At 38.1% G+C, this 27233-nt stretch overlaps 1 protein-coding gene across 1 annotated transcript in view; it reads left to right on the forward strand.

Moving 5' to 3' along the window:
* LRP1B (LDL receptor related protein 1B) overlaps positions 1–27233 on the forward strand; it is a 749025-nt gene that overhangs the window by 433896 nt on the left and 287896 nt on the right. Inside the window, exons 8-12 of the mRNA XM_054208041.1 lie at positions 13009–13231; positions 16195–16366; positions 18573–18716; positions 19765–20001; positions 26355–26535. Of these exons, the coding sequence (XP_054064016.1) occupies positions 13009–13231; positions 16195–16366; positions 18573–18716; positions 19765–20001; positions 26355–26535 (957 nt within the window). The remainder of the gene's footprint in view (positions 1–13008; positions 13232–16194; positions 16367–18572; positions 18717–19764; positions 20002–26354; positions 26536–27233) is intronic.

Here is a 27233-nt window from a genome sequence, read left to right on the forward strand (position 1 = left end):
CTAAGAGATGTAAAATAGGTTAATACCTGTTTGTCATGAACAATTCTTTATCAGATTTCCAACTATTCTAAGAATACGATTTGATTGTCCACATGCCGTTCATTGAGCAGCTATGAACACCAACAGAAATATTTAAAAAAAACCCAAAAAAAATGGACCTTGACTGTCAGGTTCTGTGCCTGTGATTTGTAGATACTGGATCTTAATCAGCATTGTAGTCAGAAAAAAACCCAGATTTTGTTTTCTTCCAGAGGGAAAATTGCCTTATTAAGCTTCTCATGTTTTCAGTTGATTATCTGAGTGAATGAAATTTAACTCTGGCTAGATGACACTAATACCAGTCCTGTGATAAGGTGTAATTTTGGATAAGGATTTAATACCCGCTGACCGTATTTGACTTATAAATAAAGTCTATATAAATGGAGGATGATAAAGGTTTGTCATTCTTCCTATGAAATAATAAGAATTCTGCAGGACTGGAAGCCGTTGTACTTTTCCAGTACTGAAGTAAACACCGTAGCTCAGCGTTTACAGGTACATGAGTGAAACGTGAATATTCTGATCAATGTCCTGTTCATGTAAGGGGTCATTAGGGAATGAGCCTTGCCCTAGAGTCATTCAATAATTTGTATCACAATGTAGTTTATCTAATTGGTACCGATATGCTAGTTTTCTGAAGACGAGACTCAAGAAATATTAATCACGACTCATTTAATTTCCACTGAAAATTGGCAGTGAAGACAACACGGTAAGCTGTTGAAAGCCAAGTGTATGTGACTGTAGACTTGTAGGAAAAAGTTGTTTGGGTTTTTTTATAGTCACTGTCACAGGCAATAAAGCTGTTTTTAATGAGAAGATAATGCCGCTTTCGGAAGTTAAGTGTATGTAGCCATTGCCATGAATTCGAAAGCATCAAAAAGCCTCAGGACCGAAAAACAGCATCTTAAAAATAACCTCTTATCAAAGCTTGGCTGAGCAGAAAAAAAAAAAAAAAAAGTGGCAATACTGCAGATTCCAAGCAGCTGCATGAACTGCTGAGTTATGACTTAAATTTATGATTATGTGATGGTAAGTGTTAGTGAAACAGAAGGGTGTGGAAATACGCCTAAGTTCCCCCTAAGAAGTCCTGTAACTGCTACTTCCTGCTCTCCTGAGCAGGGGAATCCGCCTCTGCGTCAGCGCTCAGCTGGGGGAAGCCCTTCTCAGCTTGGCAGGAGGTATGGACGTGTTTTGGAAGTACCCTCAAGAAACGAGGGGCTATGTGGTTGGACCATGGCACGCGGCTGCAAAAAGTGTTTATTGCCTCTTGTTTTCCTACTCTGGTGACTTCACTCGGACCGTTTCTGACCCGCTTCTGGTGGTCATATCTGTCTCTCAGTACCAAATAGTGGACAAGAGAATGACTCCATATGCAAAATCCCTTAACATAAAATGTTTTATTTCATATCTTACCACTTGCCATCAAATATCAGAGTACTAGAACTGTTCCATCCTTTCACTAATATAGGTGCGTGACTTGCACCGTGTGCAATACCATGTTTCCATGCCCCAGCTCAATTAAAATCACTTTGAACATCAAAATACGCAACCTCCATTAATCTATTGTTACGCTTACATGAGTACCTGCTGCTTATTAGATATTGCCATGTGCAATTTTTTGTGCATTTTTTGTCTTTGTATTCTTCATAGCAGTAAAACTTCTTCAGTAAAACTTTGAGGAAAAGTTTATGGAAACATTTGAGAACTAGAGCAAACATTCTTGGGCAATTATTATTTGTATAACTTCTCTGACACAGTGGAAATATAACAAGTAATGTCACAGGTCATTGGTGGGCTCTTAATTGTGTCAACCTCTGGAAGTCAAAATTAAAATCCTTCTGTTGTTTATATATTTGTGTTTCAAATCAACATGCATTGGCTTTAAATCCGGCATATATACACCAGTCAGTTTTCTAGCAGTTTCATATTAGTTCTAGTGATTAGGCACTAATTATGAATAGTATTATGAATAATTCTGCCTTCCCACTAGGACTAGCTGCTGCAAATGAAAGGTTCAGAGATCAACAACAGAGTAACAACAGCAAGAACAGCAGAGCCTCCTCCATGGTGGAATCCAACCAATTTACTTGTCACTTAACCAAAATTGAGTTTTGTTTCCTAATGCCTTAAGAAAAAATGTCATAGAATCATATCAAAATATTGTAGAGTTGGAAGGGACCTTAAAGACCATCTAGTTCCAACCCCCCTGCCCTGGGCAGGGACACCTCCCACCAGACCAGGTTGCTCAAAGCCCCATCCAGCCTGGCCTTGAACACCTCCAGGGATGGGGCAGCCACAGCTTCTCAGAAAACCTGTTCCAGTGTCTCACCACCCTCAGAGTAAAGAATTTCTTCCTGATATCCAATCTAAATCTCCCCTCTTTCAGTTTGAGGCCGTTACCCCGTGTCCTATCATTACACTCCTTCCAGGCATGGGGCAGCCACAGCCTCTCAAAGATTTAAAGTGTCTTTCATCTCAGAATAAATAAAATAATGCAAATGCAATATTTTCAATCTGATTTCAAATACTATGGTTTTGTATAAGTCATGTTTTGCTTTTTCTTTCTATTAACTTGGTTAATAGATCATTAAAAGGTCATTGTCTATGATCTCTGTTTCACACCAGACTTTGTTTTTTTCGGCGTTTGCTTTTATTTTTGTTGTTTTTTAATTTAGTTTGCAAGTGCAGTTTTGGGGAGAAAAAGACTTGTTTAGTTGATAGTTAATGGGGAAGCAGAAGTGCATATTTTTCTTTTCTTGCTGTCAAATGCCAAGCTGAGGCACGGCATCAAGTAATTTGGTTGTTGCTGACATTAAATAATGCTGCAGCTGGGACTCTGTAGCGGGGAGGTTAGGGGCTCTGCAGACCTGCGTAAAGATGTGCCGTTAACAAGCCTTGAGCAGACCAGCAGTGTCCGAACCAATCTCTCCGGCAGGAGAGATTTGATCGGAAACTCAGGATGAAGGGCAAGTTCTAATATTCGCTTCAGAATTATTACCTTACCAAAAAAAACCAAAACAACCCAACATCAAAGAAAGGAGATTTCTAATCAGGAACATGGAAGTGCTGGGTGAGAATCTTGCTTTTATTTCACTTTGCATATTTCATTTATTATGGTTGAGGTAGATACATTTATGATTTACTTTTTTTCCTTGGTGAGCCCTGAGTACCTCCTCATAGGTGTTCACAGACTGGAATCCTCAATTACATTGCAGTAGTTCCCTAACCTGCAAAATTTACTGCTTCATCCCAAAGGAAAGCTGCACGTTGAGATAAAGATCAGCTCTGTCCATTGCCGTCAAATACAGGCTGTCGCTTTTCTATTCTACACATGCACAATTTAAACTAACTTAAGGATTCATTGTGTTTACTTGTCTAGATCAAAATGAGATGTATTTGTTCCCCTTTGGCAGAAAGTGAAATTATTAGCATGTGCAAAGTTTTCTTTAAAGTATATTCTTAATATAAATTAATTTTTTTATATATATTTAAAATAGAAATTTAAAGTGTAGCTTTTGTCAAATTAGTTCTTCTACAGCAGAGCCTATGTCTTCATCCAAGATCACCCTCAGGTTTGATGTCACTGATTATATTTAATGACTTAAATCTAAGCCAAGAGCTCTGCGGACAGTAGTACTGAAGCACATACCAGCACAGCTGTGACTTTGCATACCTGTAGCAAAATGAATGATTAGATGAGAAAGTAAGACTAAAACAAGCATACAGGAGTAGTACCCACAGCAAACCCGTCAGCTTCCAGCGGTGTACAACATTCTGATTTTCAGAGTTAGAAACATCATTGCATTTAATAGCCACCGATATATTCTTCCACGAATTTGCTGGAAAGAAGAAATCCCCATCCTTGCTGTTGACTAGTGATTCACCACGACTTTAAATTCTCGGGTTTCAAAACTGGGGTCTGAAGCTTTTGGGATCTAAAGACTACACCTCTAATTATAATCCTAGCCTTTCTTCAGGTCTGCCTGAGATTCCTAAAGCTTGCAAACTGTGGATTTTTGATTAGTTTAATATAATCCTATATAACGATGATTATTGTAGCATTTTCTGTATAAGATGGATGAGACAGGTTCTCAAATGCCAGCTATTACTGACATTTAATCTGGTATAGGTCATAAAATACCAAGGCGGAAGAACTGTTATAATTTATTTTTCACGTTAATAATAAATTTTAAATAAATGAATATCGCAAAAATGCTGCCTTTTTCATTCTCTGTAACTTTAAATAGAAAAAGTTGGTTGACAAATCACAAATTTGATGACAAAGCATTCTTATTTTAAAGTAGATATCTGTGTTGTGATAGATGTAGGTGATGCAGAAACCATGATTTTAAATCTGAAGAATTGAATGGGTACACTTCTTGCATTTCATGGTGCCAAACAGTCCATGTAACTAATGTTTCTCAAACTGGGTTGAAAGGGCCATGTCTCAAATTCTGGGAAAGAAAAGCCACTGGAGAAGTGGGGTTATGCTTGGGAAATAATAGCCTCCTGCGTCTAGAAAATTGCTTTTAAAAAGCGAGTGACTGCTAAGTGCTGTCCTGATTTGCTCCGTAGCTCTAGGACAAAAGTTAAACCCACGAAGCTCCAGACTGCTTTCCTGTTCGCCTGCGTTTCACCAGGCTGCGAGTCGGACACACTTTCAGGGTCTGTCTTCCCCCACCCCGAAGTACTGAACAATTAATGAAAATTTTCCCCCCGCCCTGCCCCCAAAATCCTATTCTTAAAAAGTAATTTTTAAAATTGTCTCTTTTCAACTAAAGGAAAAAGTTGTTTATCAAGTGGAAGAAAAAATAGACTCTGACTGCATGTACTAATATATTGTGAAAATTAAATACCTTCAGGAAAAGTACTGTGTTTATTTTTTCTGTGAATGAGCTTCAGTACAATACTAATTAAATCTTTGAAAATAAGTCTTTGAATATGCGTAGTCTGCTATGTGCTTTGGTTCGTGTAAATATTGCAAACGGTCAAGTGGCACCATGTTGTTGCTCCAGCCATCGTTCAAAGCAGAATAATAAAAAAATATTACATTAAAAATACATATCTCTAGTTGAGTTTGTATAGCATATACAAAAAGGAGAGCATATATGTCAAGACCCTGAGTGTCTGCTGAGGAAACAGAATTTCAATTTTCAATGGCAAAATTATCTCACTGCTTCTTGTATATTTGATAAAACATACAGTAGTTGAAATTAACCATCTAATCCTCGGAAATAATTACTCAGGGTAATCCAAGAGCTGCATTCATCATCATGCTTTCTCCAGGCTCAGAGTTACAGATTTAAGTATATCTAACAGCGTGTGCATGATTTGAATGTAAACACGCATTTTACAAATATATAAAAGTCTGTGAAATAGCATTATAAAGACTTCCTGGTACAATTTGTCTGTCAGGTCGAAAGTCTACTTAAGTGATGATATAAAAGCATGTTACATGATGGTTTGAGTGTCTTTATAAAATGAATTTTCTCAGTGGATCAACACAGCAATTTGGCACAGCTGGTTTGTGATAAACTGGGAATAATCAATGTTTCTTCAGTCTTATTCTAATTGAAGTGCTTGTAGTAACGCCCGGGGAAGTACACTTACAGTCTGAAAGGACTCTACTTCCAGATTTCCACATCTGATTTAAATCCAAAGCCATACATTTTCAGATGAATGCCAATAACTTGACAAATTAAATACTAATGTGCAGGGCCCTTAATGAATCCACTGAATCCACAAATACAACTGCAATGTGTCTTTTGATTAAAAATAACAGTTATTAAAACTTTGCATATGTTTATGAAAAAAGTGACATAGAAGGTAAAATTTTATTGACTAAACTTTTGTATTGGGAATAAACTTCCAAAATTCAGACAACATCCTTTTGTTCAGAAGAAAGAGAAATACAGTGAAAAAGCACCATTGCTGCACAATATTACTCAAGGTAATTACACGGCTTTAATGAAAGAATATTGAATTGTATTTAGACAGAAAGCAGATTAAGCAAGTATAAATTTGATATATGCTAAGGGATGCAGTTTTTCAAGAGTATGTCTCAGCTGTAATCTTATTGTTGGTGGGGCCGGGAAAAAAAACACACTTAACTCTTATGATGATAATGCGTGTAAGACAAACTTTCCTTTCAGTTTTATCCTCTAGAAAAACCAATGAATTGGATTTTTGTTTCTATGGGTGTTTTGCTTTGAGTTATTGGTGTTATATTCCAGCCATGCATTGTTTTAGCATGTACAGAAACTCACACCTATTCGTAAGCGGAGCAAGAAAGAGAATATGGTAGGGTTGATGTGGGTTTGCTACGTATTTACTCTGTGTGGGGAAGTAGAACTTCCGAGAGAAAATTGAAACTGTGAAAAGATATCAAAAGATAGAAAGTTAGCTGTGCATCTTACTACCGTGTATTATTCCTGCTGCACCCAGGGATGGTAGACAGGCGCACTGGAGCACCTTTTGCAGTTACCTCCCTGCAGAGGAGGCCTATTTGGGTGGAAAAGGGAGGGGACAAAACTTTTTAAGGGACATTATGACCTTTAAAAAGCTTTACTTTATGTATTGCCATTGCTAAGACAAAAGAAAGTGAAGGCTTTTATTCCCTCAGAAGTGGAAAGGATCTTGGCTTTATACTTGGCATATTTCTATAGATGGACAGTTTTAGTAGGGAAAAACAAGAAGGAAAAAAAAAACAGTTGCAGGATTTTTCTCTTTTCCCCCATGTTGTGCTGCTCTGTTCAGTAAGAACTCCACAGATTACGACAATTTGTAGCTACTTTAGCAGTGAACCAGAATTGCTCTTTTTTTAATCCATCCTCCAAATTCACAGCTGTTTACCCCATTTGCTGCTCAGACTGCCGCCCGTGTGACTGCAAATGAGAAAAACTTTCTTTGAACCGGTGATTTCTCTGTAAAGAGAAAGGTGTTTTGTTAGAAATGTCCCCCTGAAGGCATTTGGGTTGAGCTTTTGCTGATTTTGCCCTTGTTCTGTGTGATTCGAGCTGGGCTGTGTGCGATGGGAATGAGTTCTCTAACTGGGTTTTACTTCTATCTGCAGCTCAGCTCTGGGCTGCTTCCCGCGTGGCACTGAATCTGCAGCTCTCCTTGAGAAGAAACTGTTATTATTTTACTCTTATGCACGCATCGTTAGGATTCCAAAATACTATGAACACTTGAAACACATGGCCTCCCTCAGGTTGCAGAAATCATGGAGGAGCATTAATAGAATTTCAGTCCTATCTAGCACAAAACCCATCCGCTCAATATTTCCTTCCAAAACGAGTTACAAAAATTAAAGGCTCTGTGCTGGAGAGCCTGCTAGTGTTTACACCACCACCCCGCCACTGTCCCCCTGCCCCCCCCGAAATAGCATGGATTTGCAAGGGGAAATTATCCTCAAGGAGATGGGTGCTGCGTTGAGCTAGAAAGAAGCCAAAAGGGGGAACCCAAATGCCCTAATCTAATGGCTTTACATTTCTGCCCTGGGGAAAAACTTGCCTTTGCCCCAATCCTGGCAATTTCTTTAAATGTGGGTGTGTTAGCAAGTAGAGCAAGTAGTACTCTTCAGGAACCGAAGATTTGTCTGGTACACTAAGGGCCATGGCTCATTTACTACCAAAAATGGGCTAAATCTGAGTGTGGCTGATTTCTTTTGCTTGAGATGCAGATGAAAAAGAAAACTGCTGAACCCAGAAATCAACTTAATCATCAACAGAGGGGAAAATGTTCCTGGACCGTGCTATAAAGCATGTTTTTAATTAAATGCAATGTAAATCAAATGAAATCACATTCATTTTGATTAAATGCAGTAGAAATCAGATACAGGACTGCATGGCAGTCCCCTTCTGAGAATCCAGTAAGTAAATCCACAAGTCGTAAGTAGATCCCGATACCATAAGATTGGATTTACAAGCAGAGTGTCCCACACAAGTTTTCACACAGTCTTTTTAATTAAGTGTTTTGATCACCTCCTCTGAAGAAGGTTCCCTGTTCACCACAGTCCCAATAATTTTAATTTCCTACAGTGGATCTTTCTGTGTTTACAATTTGTCCTGCAGTACATCTGGCTGGTGCCTCTCCATGCCAAGGGTCTTCTCATTAGGTTTTAAACCGATTAAATTGCACCTCATTTCTAGTACTCCAATTCAGAGGTTTTTCCCACACTGTAATCCCTCTTCTAAATTAGAAAAAAGCCCCCAACTTGTTGTCTCTCATTTTTTCCCAAAATCAGCAGGATATCCTTAGTGGCTCTCTGTCTCGATAATGATCCTTTCAGTGTAATTTCTGAAAATTAAATATTGTTCTTTCTTCTCTTAGCTCCTGTTGAGGTATGCTATCATCTAGTTTACTTTAATATGGGTAGTTCTGGTCCATGGCAGTAACTTTGTCTAAGAAAGCAGCCTTCTTTCTATCTATACTTTATTAATTTACCTCTGATGGTTGACTCTTCCCTGGAGTCTGCCAAGCTCTCTGTCATTCTTCCCTTCAAAGTCTGCCCCAGCAATTCCCACCTTCTTGAGATTAAGCTGGTGGACCTGTAACTACTTCAGAAGAACATTCTTTCTGGTTCTTCAACTTAAGTACAAGGTGCTACCCTTTAAATGTGTGTGTGCTTGTAATCCTTTTCCTACCAAGTAGCACTTACACTAACACATCTTTATCTCTGATAAGAGAAGACCAAAGGAAGAGAGAAATGGATGGAGAGGCAAAAGATGGCATTTTCCCTGGCATTACTGTTTGACTGCCACGTGGCAGCTGGCACGGGTTGGGTCTCGTTGACAGTTGCCTTAATATATGATCTTCAGGTAACTCCATAGGATACCACATCTTCCTTCCACAGAATGAGGAGAGTGCATAATTTGGATACGTCTGTGATTAAAGTGTCCTTTTAGCCTCCACTCTTCCATTTGCTCTTAAGCCACACCATACTGTCAGATGTATGGTGGTTTATTTTGTGTACTTCTCTCTGGTTTGTGCATGCCTGAAACTGTGTTTTGCTGCTCCTCGTTGTGGATTGAGGTTACTGTGCCATAACACATTCCTCTTCCGTAGGTCCACCGAAGGAACATTTGAGGTTTAAAAGCCAACCTGGGAATTAAAGGAGCAATAAGAGGTGGGAATAGGCTGGCTTGGGAGTTATACAGGGAACAGCTTAGAGTCTGAGGCCTGGCAGCTGAATAGATGAGCTTCTGGACATGGTGACAAGTGCACCTCTTCCCTAGTATGAAGAGTAATGAGAGACTGAGGAGGGAAATAAAGAATAAAAAGTAACAATAGTGACGCATGAATATACTCAACTGTGAAGCACAATTGCATGTGTCAAGAAAAAAATTGAAAACTACTTAATGATACCTTATAATATTGTTCCATACATGGGTTTTTTTGCAGAATTTTGAAATTTTGCCCTGCAAATGTCTGATTTTCTGAAATCGAGAATTTTCAGTCATCGAAATGTAGCTTTACGAGGAAAACGTACTTCTTTCTCAGCTAATGAAATAGCTGGTTTGTCAACATGGTGACTGAGAGCTTGGAAAACAAAAGGGAGTGACAAGAGAGAAGTTGCTGTAAGAGAACAGTGGTGATGAGGGAGGCATATAATGTTGGCAGCTGAACTGAGACAGAAACTGTCTGGGTTTGAAAGGAAGTTTCTATGGAGGGCAGATGTCTTCTGTCAGGAAAGAACCTTCTGAGGCCCTCCTAATGTGTTTTTGGGGCCTGATAATGAAGGAAAGATGAATCTGTGACTGGTATGAGAATAGGGACTGAGAAGTTCACTGTCACTTTTGTCTCGTGGTAGCATTCTGCTCCTCTGGAATTAGTTTTATTTGGTAAAATGACTTTATTGCTATTTGTAGTCAGTGGGTTTGTCAGATGAGGCTATTTTAAAATGTTACAGAGATTTCATTGCTCAGATGTGGAGGGAATATTCCCTGTGTTTCCCTAGTTGAAATCAAACTCTTGTTGGAAAAACTCCAACCATAACTTTTTAAGACTAAGTTGTTAAGTTATGAAACGGGTTGTATTTCATAGACTGGAGAAAGTCAGCTAAACCCTGGGAAATCAGCAGAGGGAGGAGAATGGCAGTAAATCAGCAGTGTAATAGAGCTGTGAAAATAGAAAGTGTCATGCAGTGATGGCTGAATCTCCAGCTGATGCAGGGAGGTTGCAGTACAGACACTGGTGAACTCCTCTCTGGAACAGTGCATCCAGTGCTGACCATGCTTGTTCAATAGCATGACCTAAAATTGGAATAACTGCACAGAAGGGCAACATAAAGAGCCTGTCGTACGAGATTGACAAAGATTGACTTTCTTTGCTTGTCTCTAGCTGCTAGGTAGAGAGTGAAAGAATTTGACTGCCATCTAGAAATACCTTTGGAGGGCAAGACAGCTGAAAAGCACTGTTTAAGCCAAATAAGTGTGTTGCAGAAATGGGTAGGTATAATTTAGCCTTGAGAAGGTATCATCATTAGTTGTAAGATGTAGATTCCTAACTGTTGGAACAACAACGAAACCATTCTGGAAGAGCTTCTGGACGGAACATTGGGTCAAAACAACTAAATACTTTTACAAGTTGAAGACGTTTGAAAAAATAGCAGTATAGGATGCCTGCAAAGCACCTGGACTTGATGAAGAGGATGGCTCTCATTGTTCTTGATTTGTAATAGGGTTTCTACAGTTTCAAAGAGCCAGGAGAACATTCAGAATTTCTATGCATGAAGAGGTCTGTAGCTTTCAATAGGTAACAAGCCTTAATAATATTCAATTTAATGCCAAAATTTTTACTATTTTATAGCAACGTAAATTAGCATCCTCACTGGTAGTCTCAGGAAATAAAGGCTGTAATGAACACCACCCTCCCTGTCCCTGTCGGAGCTGGTCCCTCAAGGCCAGTACCCAACGCGTAGCGCTTGGGCTGTACAGGGTCAGTATTCCTGCTGGAATTGCTCTCTGAATTGATAAAAAATTTCACCACCCTCTGCTGAAATGGACAGGCAAATCCAGCATCATTTGTAAGCAGAAAAATTAGCCTTGAGCTGAAATAAATACTACTACAATATATCCTTGAGAACTCCCAAGGCAAAGGAAATACAGTGTAAGTGGGGGTCAGCTTCATGTCTTATAAGTGCAATTCCAATTTAAACCTCATTCTAAAAATCTGCATTAGTTTTTCAAATACAGAATTGCATTTCAAGATTACACGGTAAAGCATTTAATTTTCTTAATTTAATTTTCAGTACGCTTTGATCATACGGCAGCATTTAGGCAGCGACTTCCTTGTTCTGTCTTTTGCCTCTACATTAAAAGATAAAGTTTTATTATTGTCAGTCTCTAGGAGACTACATGTAACACTGTAACAACTTACTTTAAATGTATTAGGTGTTGGCCTTGTCACTGCTGATGAAAAATATATATATATACACACATGTGTGTGTTATATGCATCTATATGCACACAGTTCTTTGGCTGTTTTTGTTCCAAGTTAAACATTTGCTTTGCAGACATAATTTTTACTTTGCACGTCATCTGTAGTATGCACGTTTTGATTTATATGGACCTGAATGTTAAGTATGTGTTTCTTAAAATGCTCTTAAAGTACACCTGGGACACAGAATTACAATGAAGGACAAGACAGGAATTCAAAATGATTTCGATAAATAGAAATCCCTGTCAGGAATGGAGTTATCCCTCAGGAATATTGTAGGTAAAGTTTATTCTGCCTTATGGCCTGGTGATGGACTACATGACGTTTCAAATTCTCCTCAAGCCCTATTTTATGATTCTGTGATCAATTCATTTTGGCATTTGACAGCTGCTGTACATATACCATAGATAATTCTACCACCTTAATACTTTTAATGATTTTTGAATTTATACAACTTGCACGCGAAACACTTTAACTACATTTAAAATGTATTCTTATTTATTTGAAGACAGTAATAATAAAGGATATAGGTCTCATTTGGCTCTTTAGCAAATGTATTCTTTCCAGCCTAAAACAAACTGCAATGCTGAATTTCTATGAGAAGTTTCTATGAGAAGCAAGACTCTGAATTAGTACTCTTTAACATAAAGCTATCTCAAGGTTTATGTACTGTTGATCCAATGTTATCCCCATTAGCGATAATAACTAGGAGATAATTCACTTCATTAGGAAAATGAAATCCTAATTCTCAAAGTAGTTTTAGTAACAGTCAGTCTGGAATCAGATTATTCTTTAGAGCATGTTAAAGTCATGGCAAGGTGGTCTTCAGATCGCGAGCATCATTTAGTCTCACAAATAGGTAATCTTGTTAAAATATTGTCATGTTAATCAAAATTGATTTGTGTGTACTAGATCCGGTGAATGCTAATAAAGTATCAGGTTAGGAAGCTTTAGTAGCAATTTGAAGTCTTTGATAGTTTCCCGTTGTTCTTGGATGGAATGACTCATTGGATTGTGGAAACATTTTAAAGCCTGAACATCCTTCCAAGGCTGGATACTACTCCAGACTAAAGCATCTTCTTTAGAAATATATTTTCAAAAACATGACAGTGTGGATCGCTGTGTTTGTTATACCTCACACGCAATGAATTGTTCTCCAAACCATGTAAGTGCTTTGTGGATTTGTCACTCTTTGGTATGTGTAAAGATCTTGCCATTTTTTATGAATAATGGTTAAAGTGATATTTAAGATTGCAATGTGAGCTCTGTATGTATGAATACCATCCGTTTAAAAGACAAGTATGTTCCATTTCAAAGAAAATTCTGTGTAATTGTGAATTTGTAAGAAGATAACGTGATTTTTTTTTTTTTTTTGGTAATTATATGGTTATCAATATGGAATATACGGGTTATGGGTAGATGAACCCCCTGGAATGGGAAGAACAAAAACTTCCCTTGCAGAGAGCACCAGGAGCTTTGCACTCTGCTCACACCCTTTGAAACTTACAACATCTTATTTTCTTTCAACAGAAAGCTTTTCTTTACAGACTACGGGAATGCTGCCAAGGTTGAGCGATGTGACATGGATGGAATGAACAGGACGTGGATAGTAGACTCTAAAATTGAACAGCCAACTGCTCTTGCACTCGACCTCGTCAATAAATATGTGTACTGGGTTGACATATACCTGGATAGTGTGGAAGTTGTTGACTATCAAGGGAGAAAGAGGCATACGATAACTAAAGGAAGACAAGTAGGTATTTATTTGCAAATGAGTAAAAAGTAATGATATCAATAAATGAATGTACGTAATGTTAACAGTTACAGTAATTTCATATTTTTTTCTCTTTTTAGTTTGAATGTCTTAGACATTAAAAGATCCATCTGCATATTTTGTTTTATTTGCAATTTAGCCCATTTTGCAACCTATGGACAAGCTTCCATGCAGTGTCTCATTAACAATGCACCGTGTAGGTCACACTCCCCATCGCAAAAGGCTTCAGGAGGGAAAATATGGGTCGATGGAAAGATACTAGGGGATAAATTATTAATGACAAGATGTCCATGCCAATTTGGGAAGAAGAGACTAACAGGCACAAGAATGTGAAAGAAACAGAAGAGCAAAAGCTATTCACCTGTTCAGACCAATCTGGATGCCCTTAAATCATATTTTGTTGATGGCAATGATGCTTTTCCCAGTTGATCCAGATGTTCGGTGTCATAAATACAAATGCTGAGACTGTATGAGTGTTTGAGCAGGAGTATATCAATGCGTTATTGTCGCTTCAGCTTGGGGAGCAGGGTCGTAGGCAGCAGGGAAAGGAAGGGGTTCCCTGGCAGTCCTGAGGCTTGTAAATTGAGGGGAAATCAGCAGTGACCAAACTGGTCCTGGTTGCTACTTGGACTCCCAGAGCTGGTGTGGGTACCGTGTTCACATCTGCTTCTGCCTGAGCTTAAACACGTGCAGACAGAATAGACATTTTACCTATTCTGCTGTCATTCTTTGCTTGCTTCCAAGTAATCACTGTTTACCAAGAGGCAACTAGTATAACTACCATTTAAAAATAGGCAGAAAACGTGACAAAAACCAGTTTAGGTCACCTGACTAAATAGCAAACACCGTCCTATTTTTTTACCAAATTACTCCTAGTCTTTAGCCAGTTGTTCTGGAATAACAGGTCTTGGAAACTCTTTTTTTCAGGTAACATTTTGGAATAGATACTTAAAAAAAGAAAGCCATTTTCAGAAGCAACTAACAGATACTTTTACAGGCTTGTAACTGAGTTGTACTGGTGTCATGGGATAGATACTTTCTCTTCGTTCTGAAATTTAGATGCAAAGAGGATTCTTGGTCAAGTTCAGAGGGATCCTTTCTTTTCTAAACTGCCTAAGAAAGGAGAAGGACGTCTGTTTCTTTACATATGGGTGAAGGGTATTAAAAAGTTTGCCCTCTTGGTTGGTCACTGCTATCACAAAAGGAGAAGCATATTGGTTATCTTTCCACTCAAATGAAGAAATTGGTAATTTCAGTAGGTTTTGTGCCTCCATTGGCCAGGATTTAGAACGACTGTTACTCCAAGTTACTCCTCATTAGTCCAAGGAAACAGCAGACCAGAAAACCATTTTCAAGAAATTTTAGGGATTAAAGTTTGTTTCATAAGTACAAGCATATCGAAAGACATGCTTTCGAAATGATATAGGCTTTTATGATTGATAGCCTGGGTGGCTTTCAAAGGACTATTCTTTGTAGCAAGCAAGATTTCCATTCATGCATAAGATAGCTGGAAAGCTTCATGAGATGTAAGAAACAACAAATGCATAAATTAAATACAAATAATTAAGTCATTATAAAATGTGTTGTAAAAAGAGTCACATAGTTTTAATTGTGTAAATATAGAAAAGCTCTCATGGGAGTTAAATAATAAAGCTTTAAACTGAGTGCAAATGGAAATAGGGAAGAAAGGATTATAATGTAGAGAAGAACTCGACAATTTGGTGCAGATGCATCGTTATTTTCAAGGCTGTTTTCTTTTCCATCTTACTATAATTGGATTGAATTTTTATTGGGTCTTAATCAAACACTTTCATTGATCTCAATTATTTTTCTTTTTTTTTTTTTTTTTTCTTTTCTGGGCAAGGGGAGAATACAATGGCAAGATTTGGTCAACTGGGACGTAATTTCCAGAAAAGACTGAAATATTTGAAGCACGACAGGGATTTCTTGTTTGGGTATTTTTTGGGGGGGGGGGGGTTTCGTTGTTTTGGTTTGGGTTTTTTTTGGTGACGTACGTCTGAATTTGTGAGTAAATGAGCTAAGTAAATACTCTGTGGTGAACAATTTATTGATTAAACTAATAAGATATTCAGTCTGTGAATATATGAGCATCTGCCAACAAATTCTCTTTAATTTGTTCAGCTTTCAAAATTGCCAATGAGCTATTTTACATTTTCTAAATCTATAAATCAATCACAACTGCTAGATTATCGAACAGTTCATGTTCGAGCTGTGATTGGCTAACTAACTAATGTCAGGTAATTTTTAATCAATGTACCCAGACACATCACAGATTAATACAATTTTAGAATTCACTTTTTGAGAAGCAAGCAGTACTGTGTGACCATAACCATATTCAAAGATGCCAACACAAGCATAGCTGAGGGAATTTATTTATTTATTCATTCTTTTTTTTTTTTTTACTTAAGGAAATATCCAGTGGGTATATCTTGCACTATTTGCCTTGCTTTGATTATAACATAATCAAAAAATACATCAATTCAACCTGTAAATTGTGTTTTAAATATCTATGTTACTATATTATTAGTTAATGCTACTAAATATTAGTTAATTTATCTTAGTTATTATTAACGAATTAATATTAGTTAATATTAAAATAAGCCATCGCACTTAAAGTATGAAGGAGTTTTAATTTAAAATACAGAAACTGGGAAATTGAGAGGATAAATTAATTTGGATTGCTAAATATTTTGAATTTTCTGTCTTGTAAAAAGGTTTTCTAATTATAAACTTCAGACTACAAGAATGTGAACTACACTTGTAGCGCAGTTTGTATTTATTATTTACAAACATTCATCAACATATTCAGAAATCCTTTTGTACAATTTATCATGTGCAATTCACAATAGTCTTTGATGTTTACAAATCATAGACATACCTAAAATATCTAGCTAAAATAATATAATTTTTTTCTTTTGCAGATTAGGCATCTTTGTGGTTTGGCAGTATTTGAAAACTATTTATATACAGTTAATTCAGATAACCTCAACATTTTACGAATAAACAGATATAATGGCACTGATGTTCAGTCTCTTGCTAGACTTGACAATGCTAAAGAGATCCGTGTATACCAGAAAAGAACTCAAACAGCAGGTAAGATCAAAATTCCTCTTTCTAGGAAACTTAAACCTAGATATTTCTATCTCAACATGACGGAAAAACTTCTTTATTTTGAGGGTGACAGAGCACTGGAACAGGCTGCCGATAGAGGTCTTGGAGTCTCCTTCTCTGGAGAGATTCAAAACCTGCCTGGATGCTTTCCTGTCCAACCTGCTGTAGGTGACCCTGCTCTGGCAGGGGGTTGAACTAGATGATCGCCAACTTTCCATCCCCCACTATCCTGTGATTCTGTGATATTAGGTGGATGTGTGGTTAAAATGGTTCTTCCAGAAAAAATGTATCAGAAGATGCAGTGAAAAGTTGTTGCTTCTTCATCTGCCCTGTTTTCTATGTGCCTACTGCCAGTTTTCCTGTGTCTCTAAGCTCCTAACACAACTGCTTCCTGAGCATTCGGCTTGCAGAACTGCCAGAGACCCCTGGTCTGCAAGTTTTCTGGCTTCACACACTCAACACTTTCAGAATTTAACACCTTCAAAATTGTTAGATGTCCAATACAGTCCCCACGATTGTGTCTCAGACCTCAGAGATTCCTGGTTCCTCTGGGCCTGCTTTGCAGACAGACGACAAACCTCAAGAGAGGTTGGGGTTGCCAAAAAAGCATGGAGATGTGGGCAGCTAGCCTGACTAACTGCCAGCACAGCACCTGGTGAGATAGGAAATGGCTGTTAAGTTTTTCCTTGGTTTGTATAAATATCATCTTTGCCTTCTGTGAAAGAAATCTTCATTTTCCTCTAGAATGAAAAACTTCTTATAATCCCAGGATTTTTGGTAAAATAGCAATTTCTGAGGTCCACAGTCCCGTATGACTATAATTACGGCTCTGATGGCGTGCTTTCTGCATGCAGAACAGGAGTGTGATTTGCGGGAACTTTGTGCAAAGATAGCAAGAGCCAAAATGTTTACAGCGGTGCTTTATGAGATTTATTTTTTTTTTATATGGCTGATAGCAATAAATTGTTGCCATGACTGCTTGGACAGAAAAGCTAATGCATCAATTCTAGTGATCAACATCAATGTTATTAAACAGACTGACTGCTGTTAGAAAAGTTTCTGAAGCGGGAACAAACTCTAAATTGATGTAGACCGGGTGAACTAATTTTCACCCTATAGCTGAGAGCATTGATTTGCAGATGTCAGCATCTGAAGGAGGCTGCAAAGACTCTTTCCTTGCTCTAGGCCCCCTCTTGTACCCCTGAGGGAGGCAGAGAGGCTGAGTAGAGGAGAGACACGAGCACTGTGTAATCTTTTATTACATCCTGTGATTACTCTGTTCCTCTTGCCCTTTGTTCACTCTGCTATTTCTTTTGTTTTGAATGGACATCTTTGTTGCTTGTCAAGATTCGCTGTAAAAGCTGTCTCAGCTTGGTAGAGTTTCTGTATACCTTTAACAATATCTACCTTAAACCACTTGATTACTTTTTTTTTAAAACAACTAAAAAGCTTGAGGGAAAGAGGAAAGAAGAGAAAAACATTTTTTTGAGCTAAAATACCGTTGGTCTGTTGTAAACCAGCTTAGTAAATGTAGGATAGCAAGGTAAAGTTTGTTTTCTCATTGGATTTACCTTAAAGAGTTTAAGGAAAATGAATTTGATATATTAGTCTACTAATTTAGAACCATGCATTTGAAAATATGAAGTCAAGGGAAAGGAATTCTTTGGCTTCTTCAGCTGGATTTATGTCCCAACTGTACAAATATGGAAAAATGCTACAAGGCTTGTTCTGTTCTTTAGTTTCTGCACAGGCATCTGCCCCAGAATGGTGCTGTCTAATGGAGTTGAATGAATAGCAAACTGTGTTGGCATGGGATGCGCTCTGTTCTCAGAAAGCCAACCAACCAACCAGCTAAATGAACCAAAGCAACAAATAATAAAAGGGGAAAAGTGTCAGCAACCCCAGGGGAGTGTTGCCTGGCAAACGCTGTGCAGAAGCCTATTCAAAAAGGGGTGATCACATACAACGATGGGAATGGCTTGAAAGCCACAAGACGGCCCTTTGGATTACTTGTCTGGTTTGGGTATCATCTTAAAAAAACCCACCTTCTTCTGAAGTTATAGTCTGGCGAAAGATTTATTGTGACACAGATTTCCTCTTTTTCCCCGTCTAAACTTTCTACAAGCCGATGCATATAATTATCTTGCTTTAAATGGGTTTCAATTGTGCTGTTTCTCACTCGTCGTAGTCAGAAGCCATGCATGTGAAGTGGACCCATATGGAATGCCGGGGGGATGTTCGCACATCTGTCTGCTCAGCAGCAACTACAAAGCACGGACTTGTCGCTGCAGGACTGGCTTCATCTTGGGGAGTGATGGCAGGTCATGCAAAAGTATGTTATCTAAATCAAAGAGTTTGCCGGTCACTTGTATTTCAGGGTATACTTCTGGGCACAGAGGTACTGAAATGCTGTTAAATATTTTGTCCCACCTCATTTCTACCCACACAATCAACTTATGACTCAGAAGCAGACCATTCATATGCATAAGTCAAGCAAGGTTTTTCTCATAATACTTTGTGAGAGCAAGTTTGATTTGTTTAACTACGGTTCTACCTAATATTAGGTACACACAATCCGTTGGTCACCTACAGCCAACAGGACAGTCCTGAAAGTGTTGGGGAAACACCTATTTTTGTCTGATTTCTTGATCAAATGGCATTGATTTAGTTCAGCTGAAATTTTAAGAGGTATATTGATAGTACTAAGCATCTAAAGATATTTACCTTTAAGGAAAGAAAATCACCGTACTAAGCTTTAGTTATTTGTAATTAACCTACTTGATTAAATTGTAAAAATCTCCTCAGAAATAGGAAATATTGGTATCCATGTTTTGTATCTCAGTATGAAAGAACACAATGTATGTTGATTTATTGTATTCCTTCCCATTTGAAAGAAATTTACTGTAATCTTTTGTCTTGTTTGTTTCTGAGAAACATCAGGTGAAAAAAATGGTGGTTTATATTTGCTGGGGTTTATGGTCGTGTTAGATTTAATGATTACTTCAGTCATGGTCTACATTACCCTGATAGATCCTAATGAATTGTAAAATTAAATGTCTACAAAGCTATATATGTCCATTTCACAATAGATGCAAAGTTATTCTGTGATCTAGCATTGCTTTTCAGGGTGAACTTTTATAGAAAAAAATAATTACATGTAAGCAGCTCACTGAAGTAATTTGTATTTTAATTAAGGTAATATAATTAGCGAGATTTCTTGAGTTTAGATACCTTCAGAATATATGAAAGTTTAATTTTTGGTATTGAATAATGTTCCTGCTCCCCCACTAATTGTGCCAGTTAATTAAACAGTGACATTATGCACTGTAAAGAAGATTAGGCAGCATCAGTTGTTTATGTTTGTAATCTTTCTTTTGCAGGACCAAAGAATGAATTGTTTCTTTTTTACGGGAAGGGACGCCCAGGAATAATACGGGGAATGGACCTGAATACCAAAGTATCTGATGAATACATGATCCCTATAGAAAACTTGGTCAATCCTCGTGCTCTGGACTTCCATGCCGAAACCAATTACATTTACTTTGCCGATACTACCAGTTTCCTAATTGGACGACAAAAAATTGATGGCACAGAGCGAGAAACAATCCTCAAAGATGGTAGGCAACACTAACTGATAGTGACATTCAGAGAAACTCACTAAGGAGAAGCTGAACTGACATTTAACAGATAATTTAGAGCTTTATTTAAATCTCATGGAAAACAGACCCAAACTAGGCCTTAACAAAGTTGGAGGTTGTTGGTTTTGTTGTTGGGTTTTTTGTGTTTGGTTTTTTTTTGTAACTTCCTGTTTATTTTTCCTGAGTGCGGAAATGTAAAGTTTGGTTAAGTTGCTCTATTGTGAATTCTTACTTTGTCCATTTAAGCTTATCTCTGCCAGTGAGTAACTCCTACATCTCCACTGTATTCTCTCATTTATTTATTTCTAATGGATCCATAATGTAGTTCTTTGTAATCGTTCACGGAGCCATCCTGTACCCTTGTGGACTTTACAAGACTTCTTCACTCCAACCTGAATCACAGTGTGGATTGTGGAGCTTATTCAAGTAGGTTGGCAGTGTGAGACTTGCTGTAGTGCTTGCAAAGTCATTAGAAAAAAAGGTAATACAGGTGATTTAGCATTGTCTTTCCTGATGCGTTTTTAGTTGTACATGTGGAAGCAAGAGGAAGACCTAAACGTTCTTTAGAACCTTGATTAAGATGTTTGTACCATTTATTATAGCAATGAGAGAAAATACCAGCAGTTGTCTACTTTCCACCTTTCCCACCACACTTCACAGACTCTCCCTGGTCTAGAATCAGATCTTGTGTTACTAAATGCTATTTCAGTGATAAAACCTCCAGTTTGTCAACTCATATTTCTTTTTCTTTTATGGACCTTTTCAATGAAAGACTGCTTCAGCAAGACGTAACAACTGCTTCATTTTCTAGTACTCAAGAAAATAAGCAGTATGAATATTCATCTTGGCCTTCAGAGAGCTTAATATCCGTATTTGTAAATTGAAGCTCAAGACAGTGAAAGTAACTAAAATACCATTGTTCTAGTAGAGGGATTTTCATCGCTGTCATTTGGAACCCGTGTTTTAATCCACCTGTCTCAGAGAAGTTATCTCCAGTTTGCAGTGATATGATGCTGTTTTGGTATAAGGTCTTTCCCCAGACCGCAGAGTCTGCACAAAGATCCCTTCAGTAGTAGTTGCAACGAATAGATGGCACTTTACGCAATATTGGTGATTGCTTAATAAAAGGCAGCTGGGTAAAAAATGCTCAACTGTCAATCTGGTAATTCTTCATTTCACTGCAAATATGGAAATGGATAATATACAATCACAGAACTTCCATTGCTGACCTCCTTTTACTCAACATCACACATTCCATTTTACAAAACAGTAATCCAAATGTGGAGTAGAGGAAGGAGCAGACAGTATGTAACTGTAAACATCATAAGGCAGCACCAACAAGCATCCTCACTGAAAGCTGTCAAACAGGTTGGGATTAGTCTAATCAAACACACAAACATGAATAAACTTTGTATATCAAACCAGCAAATCGAAGGGGCTCCTTTAATCAGTATTTAACTGGAACTCTTTATAAGTACAACATAGCAAAAATACCAATGCAACACCAAAAGAATTATGGATTATCCGACGATGTATTATTGGTGGTCCTAATACTTACAAAGACACAAAAAATTTCGCTGTCATTCTTCCCCTACACCTTCCCCTTACGTTGTTAGTTAGAGCTTGGTTAGGAGCTTACATTGTTAGTTAGAACTTGGTCCAACTTCATAACTTTGAAGTATGTTTAAAGAACACTTGTTAATGTATTTTTCATGATTTAAAAAATTAATATGGCCCCCAGCCATACCACCTTAGCTTTTATTCTTGTCAGCTCGCAAGAACTCAGCAGGGACAGATTAAATCATTCCTTGGTGGAAGGCTACTAGAGAAAATCAGGTGCGTCAGGAGGTGGTTTAATATTCGTTCTGAACGGCATGCTGCCAAGGAACTCTGTCTGTGGTAGGTGTCACTTCTCAGATTAGAAGCTGTCATTTTTTTCTGACTATCAGGTTTTGCAAGAACAGATATGCTAGCTCAAACAGCACTGTAACTCAGATAATTACAGTTTGCCTACATGAGAGCCTGATCCTACAAGCTGTTGACTGGGAATTGAGAATGCTGAGCACCTAACACTGCTGGAGTTTGATTTCCCATATAGTTTTAGCTGTGATTTCTTATTCTTCACGTCAGGAGACAAACTGCTGTGTAGTACGGATAAATATTTGACGGCCCACAGCACGGCCTATCCTAGAGTTGGCGGCACAACTGCAATAGTAGTGTACTTTCACCAGCAACAGAAATTACTATAATTAAGGTTTCAAGCTTGCATGTCAAATGAGGTTTTTAATTTAAAAAAATTGGAACAAACCAGACGTTTTTAAAGTGATTTAAATATTGTTCAGTTGAAGTAACATAAACACAAACTCTGTTTTTTTTTCTACTTGTCTTTGTCACCCTTATGTTGATTGTAAAATTCTGGTTGTATTTCCAGAATTACCAACTTTTCAATTATCAAATGAAGAATGATCAAAATGGTATTTTATTCACATAATCATTTTTATGTTGAAAGGGCTATGCTGTAGAAAGCCTGGCTTACTCTAGTCAAATCAAATTTTGTTTAACCAGAATGGCCATTATTTTGCAAGTTCACTCTTATTTTATTGATTTCTACAGCTGGGCATAGCAATGTGAACACAGAAATTGTGAAATGGAATTATAACGAGAGAGAAGAAAAGAATTCACTATTCTTCAGCTAAGTAGTCAAAAAACAAAGGAACACAAGAATACAGTGGTAGTCAGGCTTCAATTGCTCCCACATTCAAAGAATTACATGTTTAAAAATGGCAGCTGGAGATGTTATGTACATTTAATTCCTGTTACTGTTCAGGTCACTGCAGGTGGTAGATTGCACTTTGCAGTACCTGGGTTAAAGAAAAAAAAAAAACAACAACCAAAACCCAGAAAGTGTAAAATACATCACAGTTTTATGTACATACAAAGATACATAGGTCTCCATGAGTGTTTAATTGAACATAAGCAATATGCATGGGATAGGATGATTACACACTTGAAATTATAGACAGTATTAAAGCTAGAAAGGATCCTGAACTACTCTAGACCTTGTTGATTTCTTCAAGACAAGTAAACTAATTTCTCGATTACTTTCTACATTATTTTCAAAAATTTCTTTCCTTTTATGATTAAAAACCAAAAATCTCATTTGCATATTTATTCATCTGTGCTGTTTGTCCATTGCCATTGTGCCCACACAGAAAGTACTGATAAAGGAAAAAGTAGCTTTAAAAACATGACATGGCTGTCATGCTTTCAGTAGGTACCAGCTTCCTTTATTTTTCTATTCTTAAACATTGAAAGCATACTGACTGAAGTATCTCTCTTAATCAGGGGTTCCTTGTTATTTTTAAATACCTCAACATTACATTCAAATGCGTTTTGCTTTATTTTAAAAGTAAATAGTTGTAAAAGTAACAAAAAATGAAACATTTTTCAATGACAAGGTATTTGAAAACATTATAGCTCTCTTAACTTGATGGGGAATATGGTGGTATTACAATGACTAAAAAACTTTATTCAACAAAACACTGTGAAGTAATTTATCATGTTCCAATGCTATTGAGGTTGTAACAGCACCTTTTATAGATGCCGTTATTGCATCCAGGTGTATAAAAAGCCTAGTATTTCATTTATTGGGTAAAACTGTCATATTTTATCTTAGAGTATTGTTGATGACGTACCATATGTTATCTGTGGGTTACAGTAAGCAGAAAGTTTTCTGTACTGCACTAAGTTACGTGGTCTGGGATTCAGTCAAATAGCTTTGCATTCCTGTCCATCACAAAGCATTTTGCTGATCTCTTGTAAGGAATGAGATAGTTTGTTAGAGTGATAGTCGGTAAAGTTATCTAAATAATATTATTAGTGAAGAGTTTGTCCCGAGGAAAATATGTCTGACGTGTTGCAAAATAAAATTTGTCGGTATGCTGAAGTTATGAATGTCAGTAGAGCTTTCCATTTGTACTTACTGACTGTATTATGGGGCGGCATCTTGTTGGAGAAATCGGAGGGAGAGTTTAGACGATGACAACACAGTGCCACTGCGCAACGCTGCTGCAGTAAAAATGACTCTGGTAACAACTTAAAATGTCCCAAACCAGCACTTCAGGAGTTCAGAGGGAGCTGTTGTCTGGAAAGCTGACAGTTAAATTACATGTGTCTGGCAGAACGGTTCAAATAGTAAACACTTGTGTTCAGTTTAGCAGATTTTCACATGCATATCTGGTGTAAGCAGGGTTTAAGTAGGATTTTCTCACATCAGCTTTTCTTAAAAAATGGTAATACATGCATTTTTTTGTACATTGTGATAAAAATCTCTCTGCATCATATTTGTTCAAAGAAAATCTTTCAAAAAAACTCATGTTGATCAGAAGGTGACGTCTACTCTGGTGAGAAAGAATGAATCTGATGAAAGCTTGGATCTAGATGGCATTACTAGTGTAAATGTGAACAGAAAAAGCAATTTTCGTTCCTTTTTTTTTTTCAAGTCCTGATGATTCCTGTTATGCAAATTGTACTGTAGGATTGTACAGCAGAGTGTGACAAACAAGTAATTCAATCCATAGCATTGCAGTAAGGAGGGGTTTTATTTTAGTGTGGTTTTTTTATTATTATTATTTTTGGGGTGTTTTGTGGTTTTATTTTTTACCTTTTCAGCCATACCGACCTTCATTTTTTATCACAGCAGAGAGGCAGCAGTTCAGTGCTGTGAGTTCTCAGCACTGGAAGCACTGGAGTCGTAGCTATTACGCTGTTACTCCATTACCTTTTTTTAATCCAGGTGACAAGATGCCAAAGAAGGTTAACAGTAAAACGAGCGTTTCCACCCCAAGTTTACCTCAGAGAGGATATTAAAGCAAGTAAATGGGGCGTCCTCAGCTCTGGGAAGGCGGTAGGAGGCAGCAGCCGGTAACCCGCCCCTCAGGCCCTCCAAGGCGCTGCTGCTGGGGGTGAGGCTTTGGCTGCCAACCGCCCCGAGCCGGTCAGAACCGGTCCCAGCTGCCTCTGAGGGAAGGGGCAGGCAAAGCGCTGGTGCCTGCGTTGGGGAGGGGTCTCTGTGGGCGGCGCGGGGCCAGGGCTGCCTAGGAGGCGGTAGTGGAACACAGCGGCTCCATCCTGCCCAGAGAAATACTCTGTGGAGGGACGGAGGAAAAGGGGGTATGCAAGTGGCAGGGCTGCTGGAGCGTGTTTAAAGGTGAGGGAGAGGGAACAGAAAAGATGGTGGTCACCAATGCCATGGCCCAAGCTCCGTCATTCCCCCCAGCATTTACAGCCCTCAGGTATCCCCTGGCAAATGGTGGGCTCCTCCTGTAGCTGAGAATTGACTGTGCCGGCGGGAGCGTGCCAGAGGGCAGGCTTGTAAGATCAGCTGCTTGGCAAAGGGCGATGACTAAATTAGTGCTTCGACCTTCACAATGCTACAAAGGCCAGGGGAGAATGACTGGAAATTCTCCATATCCCCCCCCCACACACTTGGAGACCGATATCTTTCTGAAAGAAAAGGGGAAGGGTATGATGAAGAGAGGTGGAAAACTTTTTAGAGACCTTACGTTGTCAGTTAAGGAATTGGGATCATATGGGAGAGGGTAGAGCTCAGTTAATGTTACGGGGTGTTGGATAAGCTTGAGGGAGAACTTGTTGCTTGGGGAATTGTTTTATTATTTCTCAAATGAGGAGACCTCCACGCTGCATGGAATGAGCGTTGTTGACTCCTTTTGGTTCTGGATGGGGCCCTACCACTGTCAAACTCCTGAGCCCATCAGTACACCCAATGGTAGCATTGTTCTTGCTCATGTATTGCTTCCTGCGGTGATAGTTTGCTCATATACTTAGCTGTGGAGAATAACTGGGACTGTTGTGATGTTCTCACTTATGTGTTTTGCAGGGTCAAGGGACAATGGAACTAATGTAAATTAAATACCTGTTTTGCTTATTTTTTAATAGGAAAGAAATTTGTGACTTGGATAAAAGCATAATTTAGAGTACTGGAGCTGATCCTGGAAGCTGCTCTTGACTTGAGTGATATTGCTGTGTAGGGTTTGCCCAGGGCCAGCTATGGTTAACATATGAAGGCTTATAGTGCAATACGCAAGTTTTATGACCAGTCTTTGTCTTTTATAGGGTGTTTTCAGCAAAGACTAATTCTGACAGACACAGCAAATATAATTCAGATTGAAGGAAGTTTATAATTCAGGTTGAAGGAAATCTAATTTAGCTATATGGACCATGTATTGTCCATTGTTTATAATAACGGATAATGTTAGAACATACACATATAATATTAATCTCTTACTACCGTCTTCTCTCTCTCTCAACAGATCTTGATAATGTAGAAGGCATCGCAGTGGACTGGATTGGAAATAATCTTTATTGGACAAACGATGGTCACAGGAAAACAATAGCTGTAGCCAGGCTGGAAAAAGCTGCTCAGAGTAGAAAAACTTTGTTGGAGGGAGACATGTCCCACCCTAGAGGAATTGTTGTTGATCCTGTCAATGGGTATGATGTAGACTATTTAATGTTGTTTAATGCGTGTCTTTATAGCATAAATACGGGATTGAATTTTCCTTAGGTTGGGGTTTGTAGAGTCATGTAGTAGTTTGTAACTCTACAGTAGTTTACAATATTTGTAATTCCTGTCCAGCATTCTTGCCTGAAGCCTTCAGAAAAATGTGTATGCCCAGACACCATTGAACTAATGTCAAGTTAATTTGGATGTGATTCACCTACTTCTCAAACAAATTGAGTGTATCAGACCTGTATGTATTTTTAATACCAAGAGAACTTTATAATACTCTCCTTTATTTCTCTCTTTGTAAGTCTCAGTTTCTGAAGATAATTGTAACTATATCCCTGTACACATTGGTTTACAAAACTAAATGAGACAGGTGCTTTCCATTACTTACTGGCATAATTAATTGTGATAGGCTGCATAATAAAAAGAACATTATATTAGTGTGGTATAGTTGTGTTTTACCTGAAAATTCACTGTAACGTTTATTCAGGGAATTGTCGCTGGAGAGTGATGTAGGCAAGTAATTCTAGTGTGGCTGAATTGATTGCTGTTTTCCTAGTAGTAGAATGTATTTACACTATCAGGTTTTCACTTTTGAGCTTGTCCTTTGAGGAATGGGAGTGACTGTGGAAAGGCTACAATTAATTAAAGTCAGATAGTGAGGATGTAAAATCAGACCACA

This window comes from Rissa tridactyla, chromosome 7, assembly GCF_028500815.1.
Source record: "Rissa tridactyla isolate bRisTri1 chromosome 7, bRisTri1.patW.cur.20221130, whole genome shotgun sequence".
NCBI lineage: Eukaryota > Metazoa > Chordata > Aves > Charadriiformes > Laridae > Rissa > Rissa tridactyla.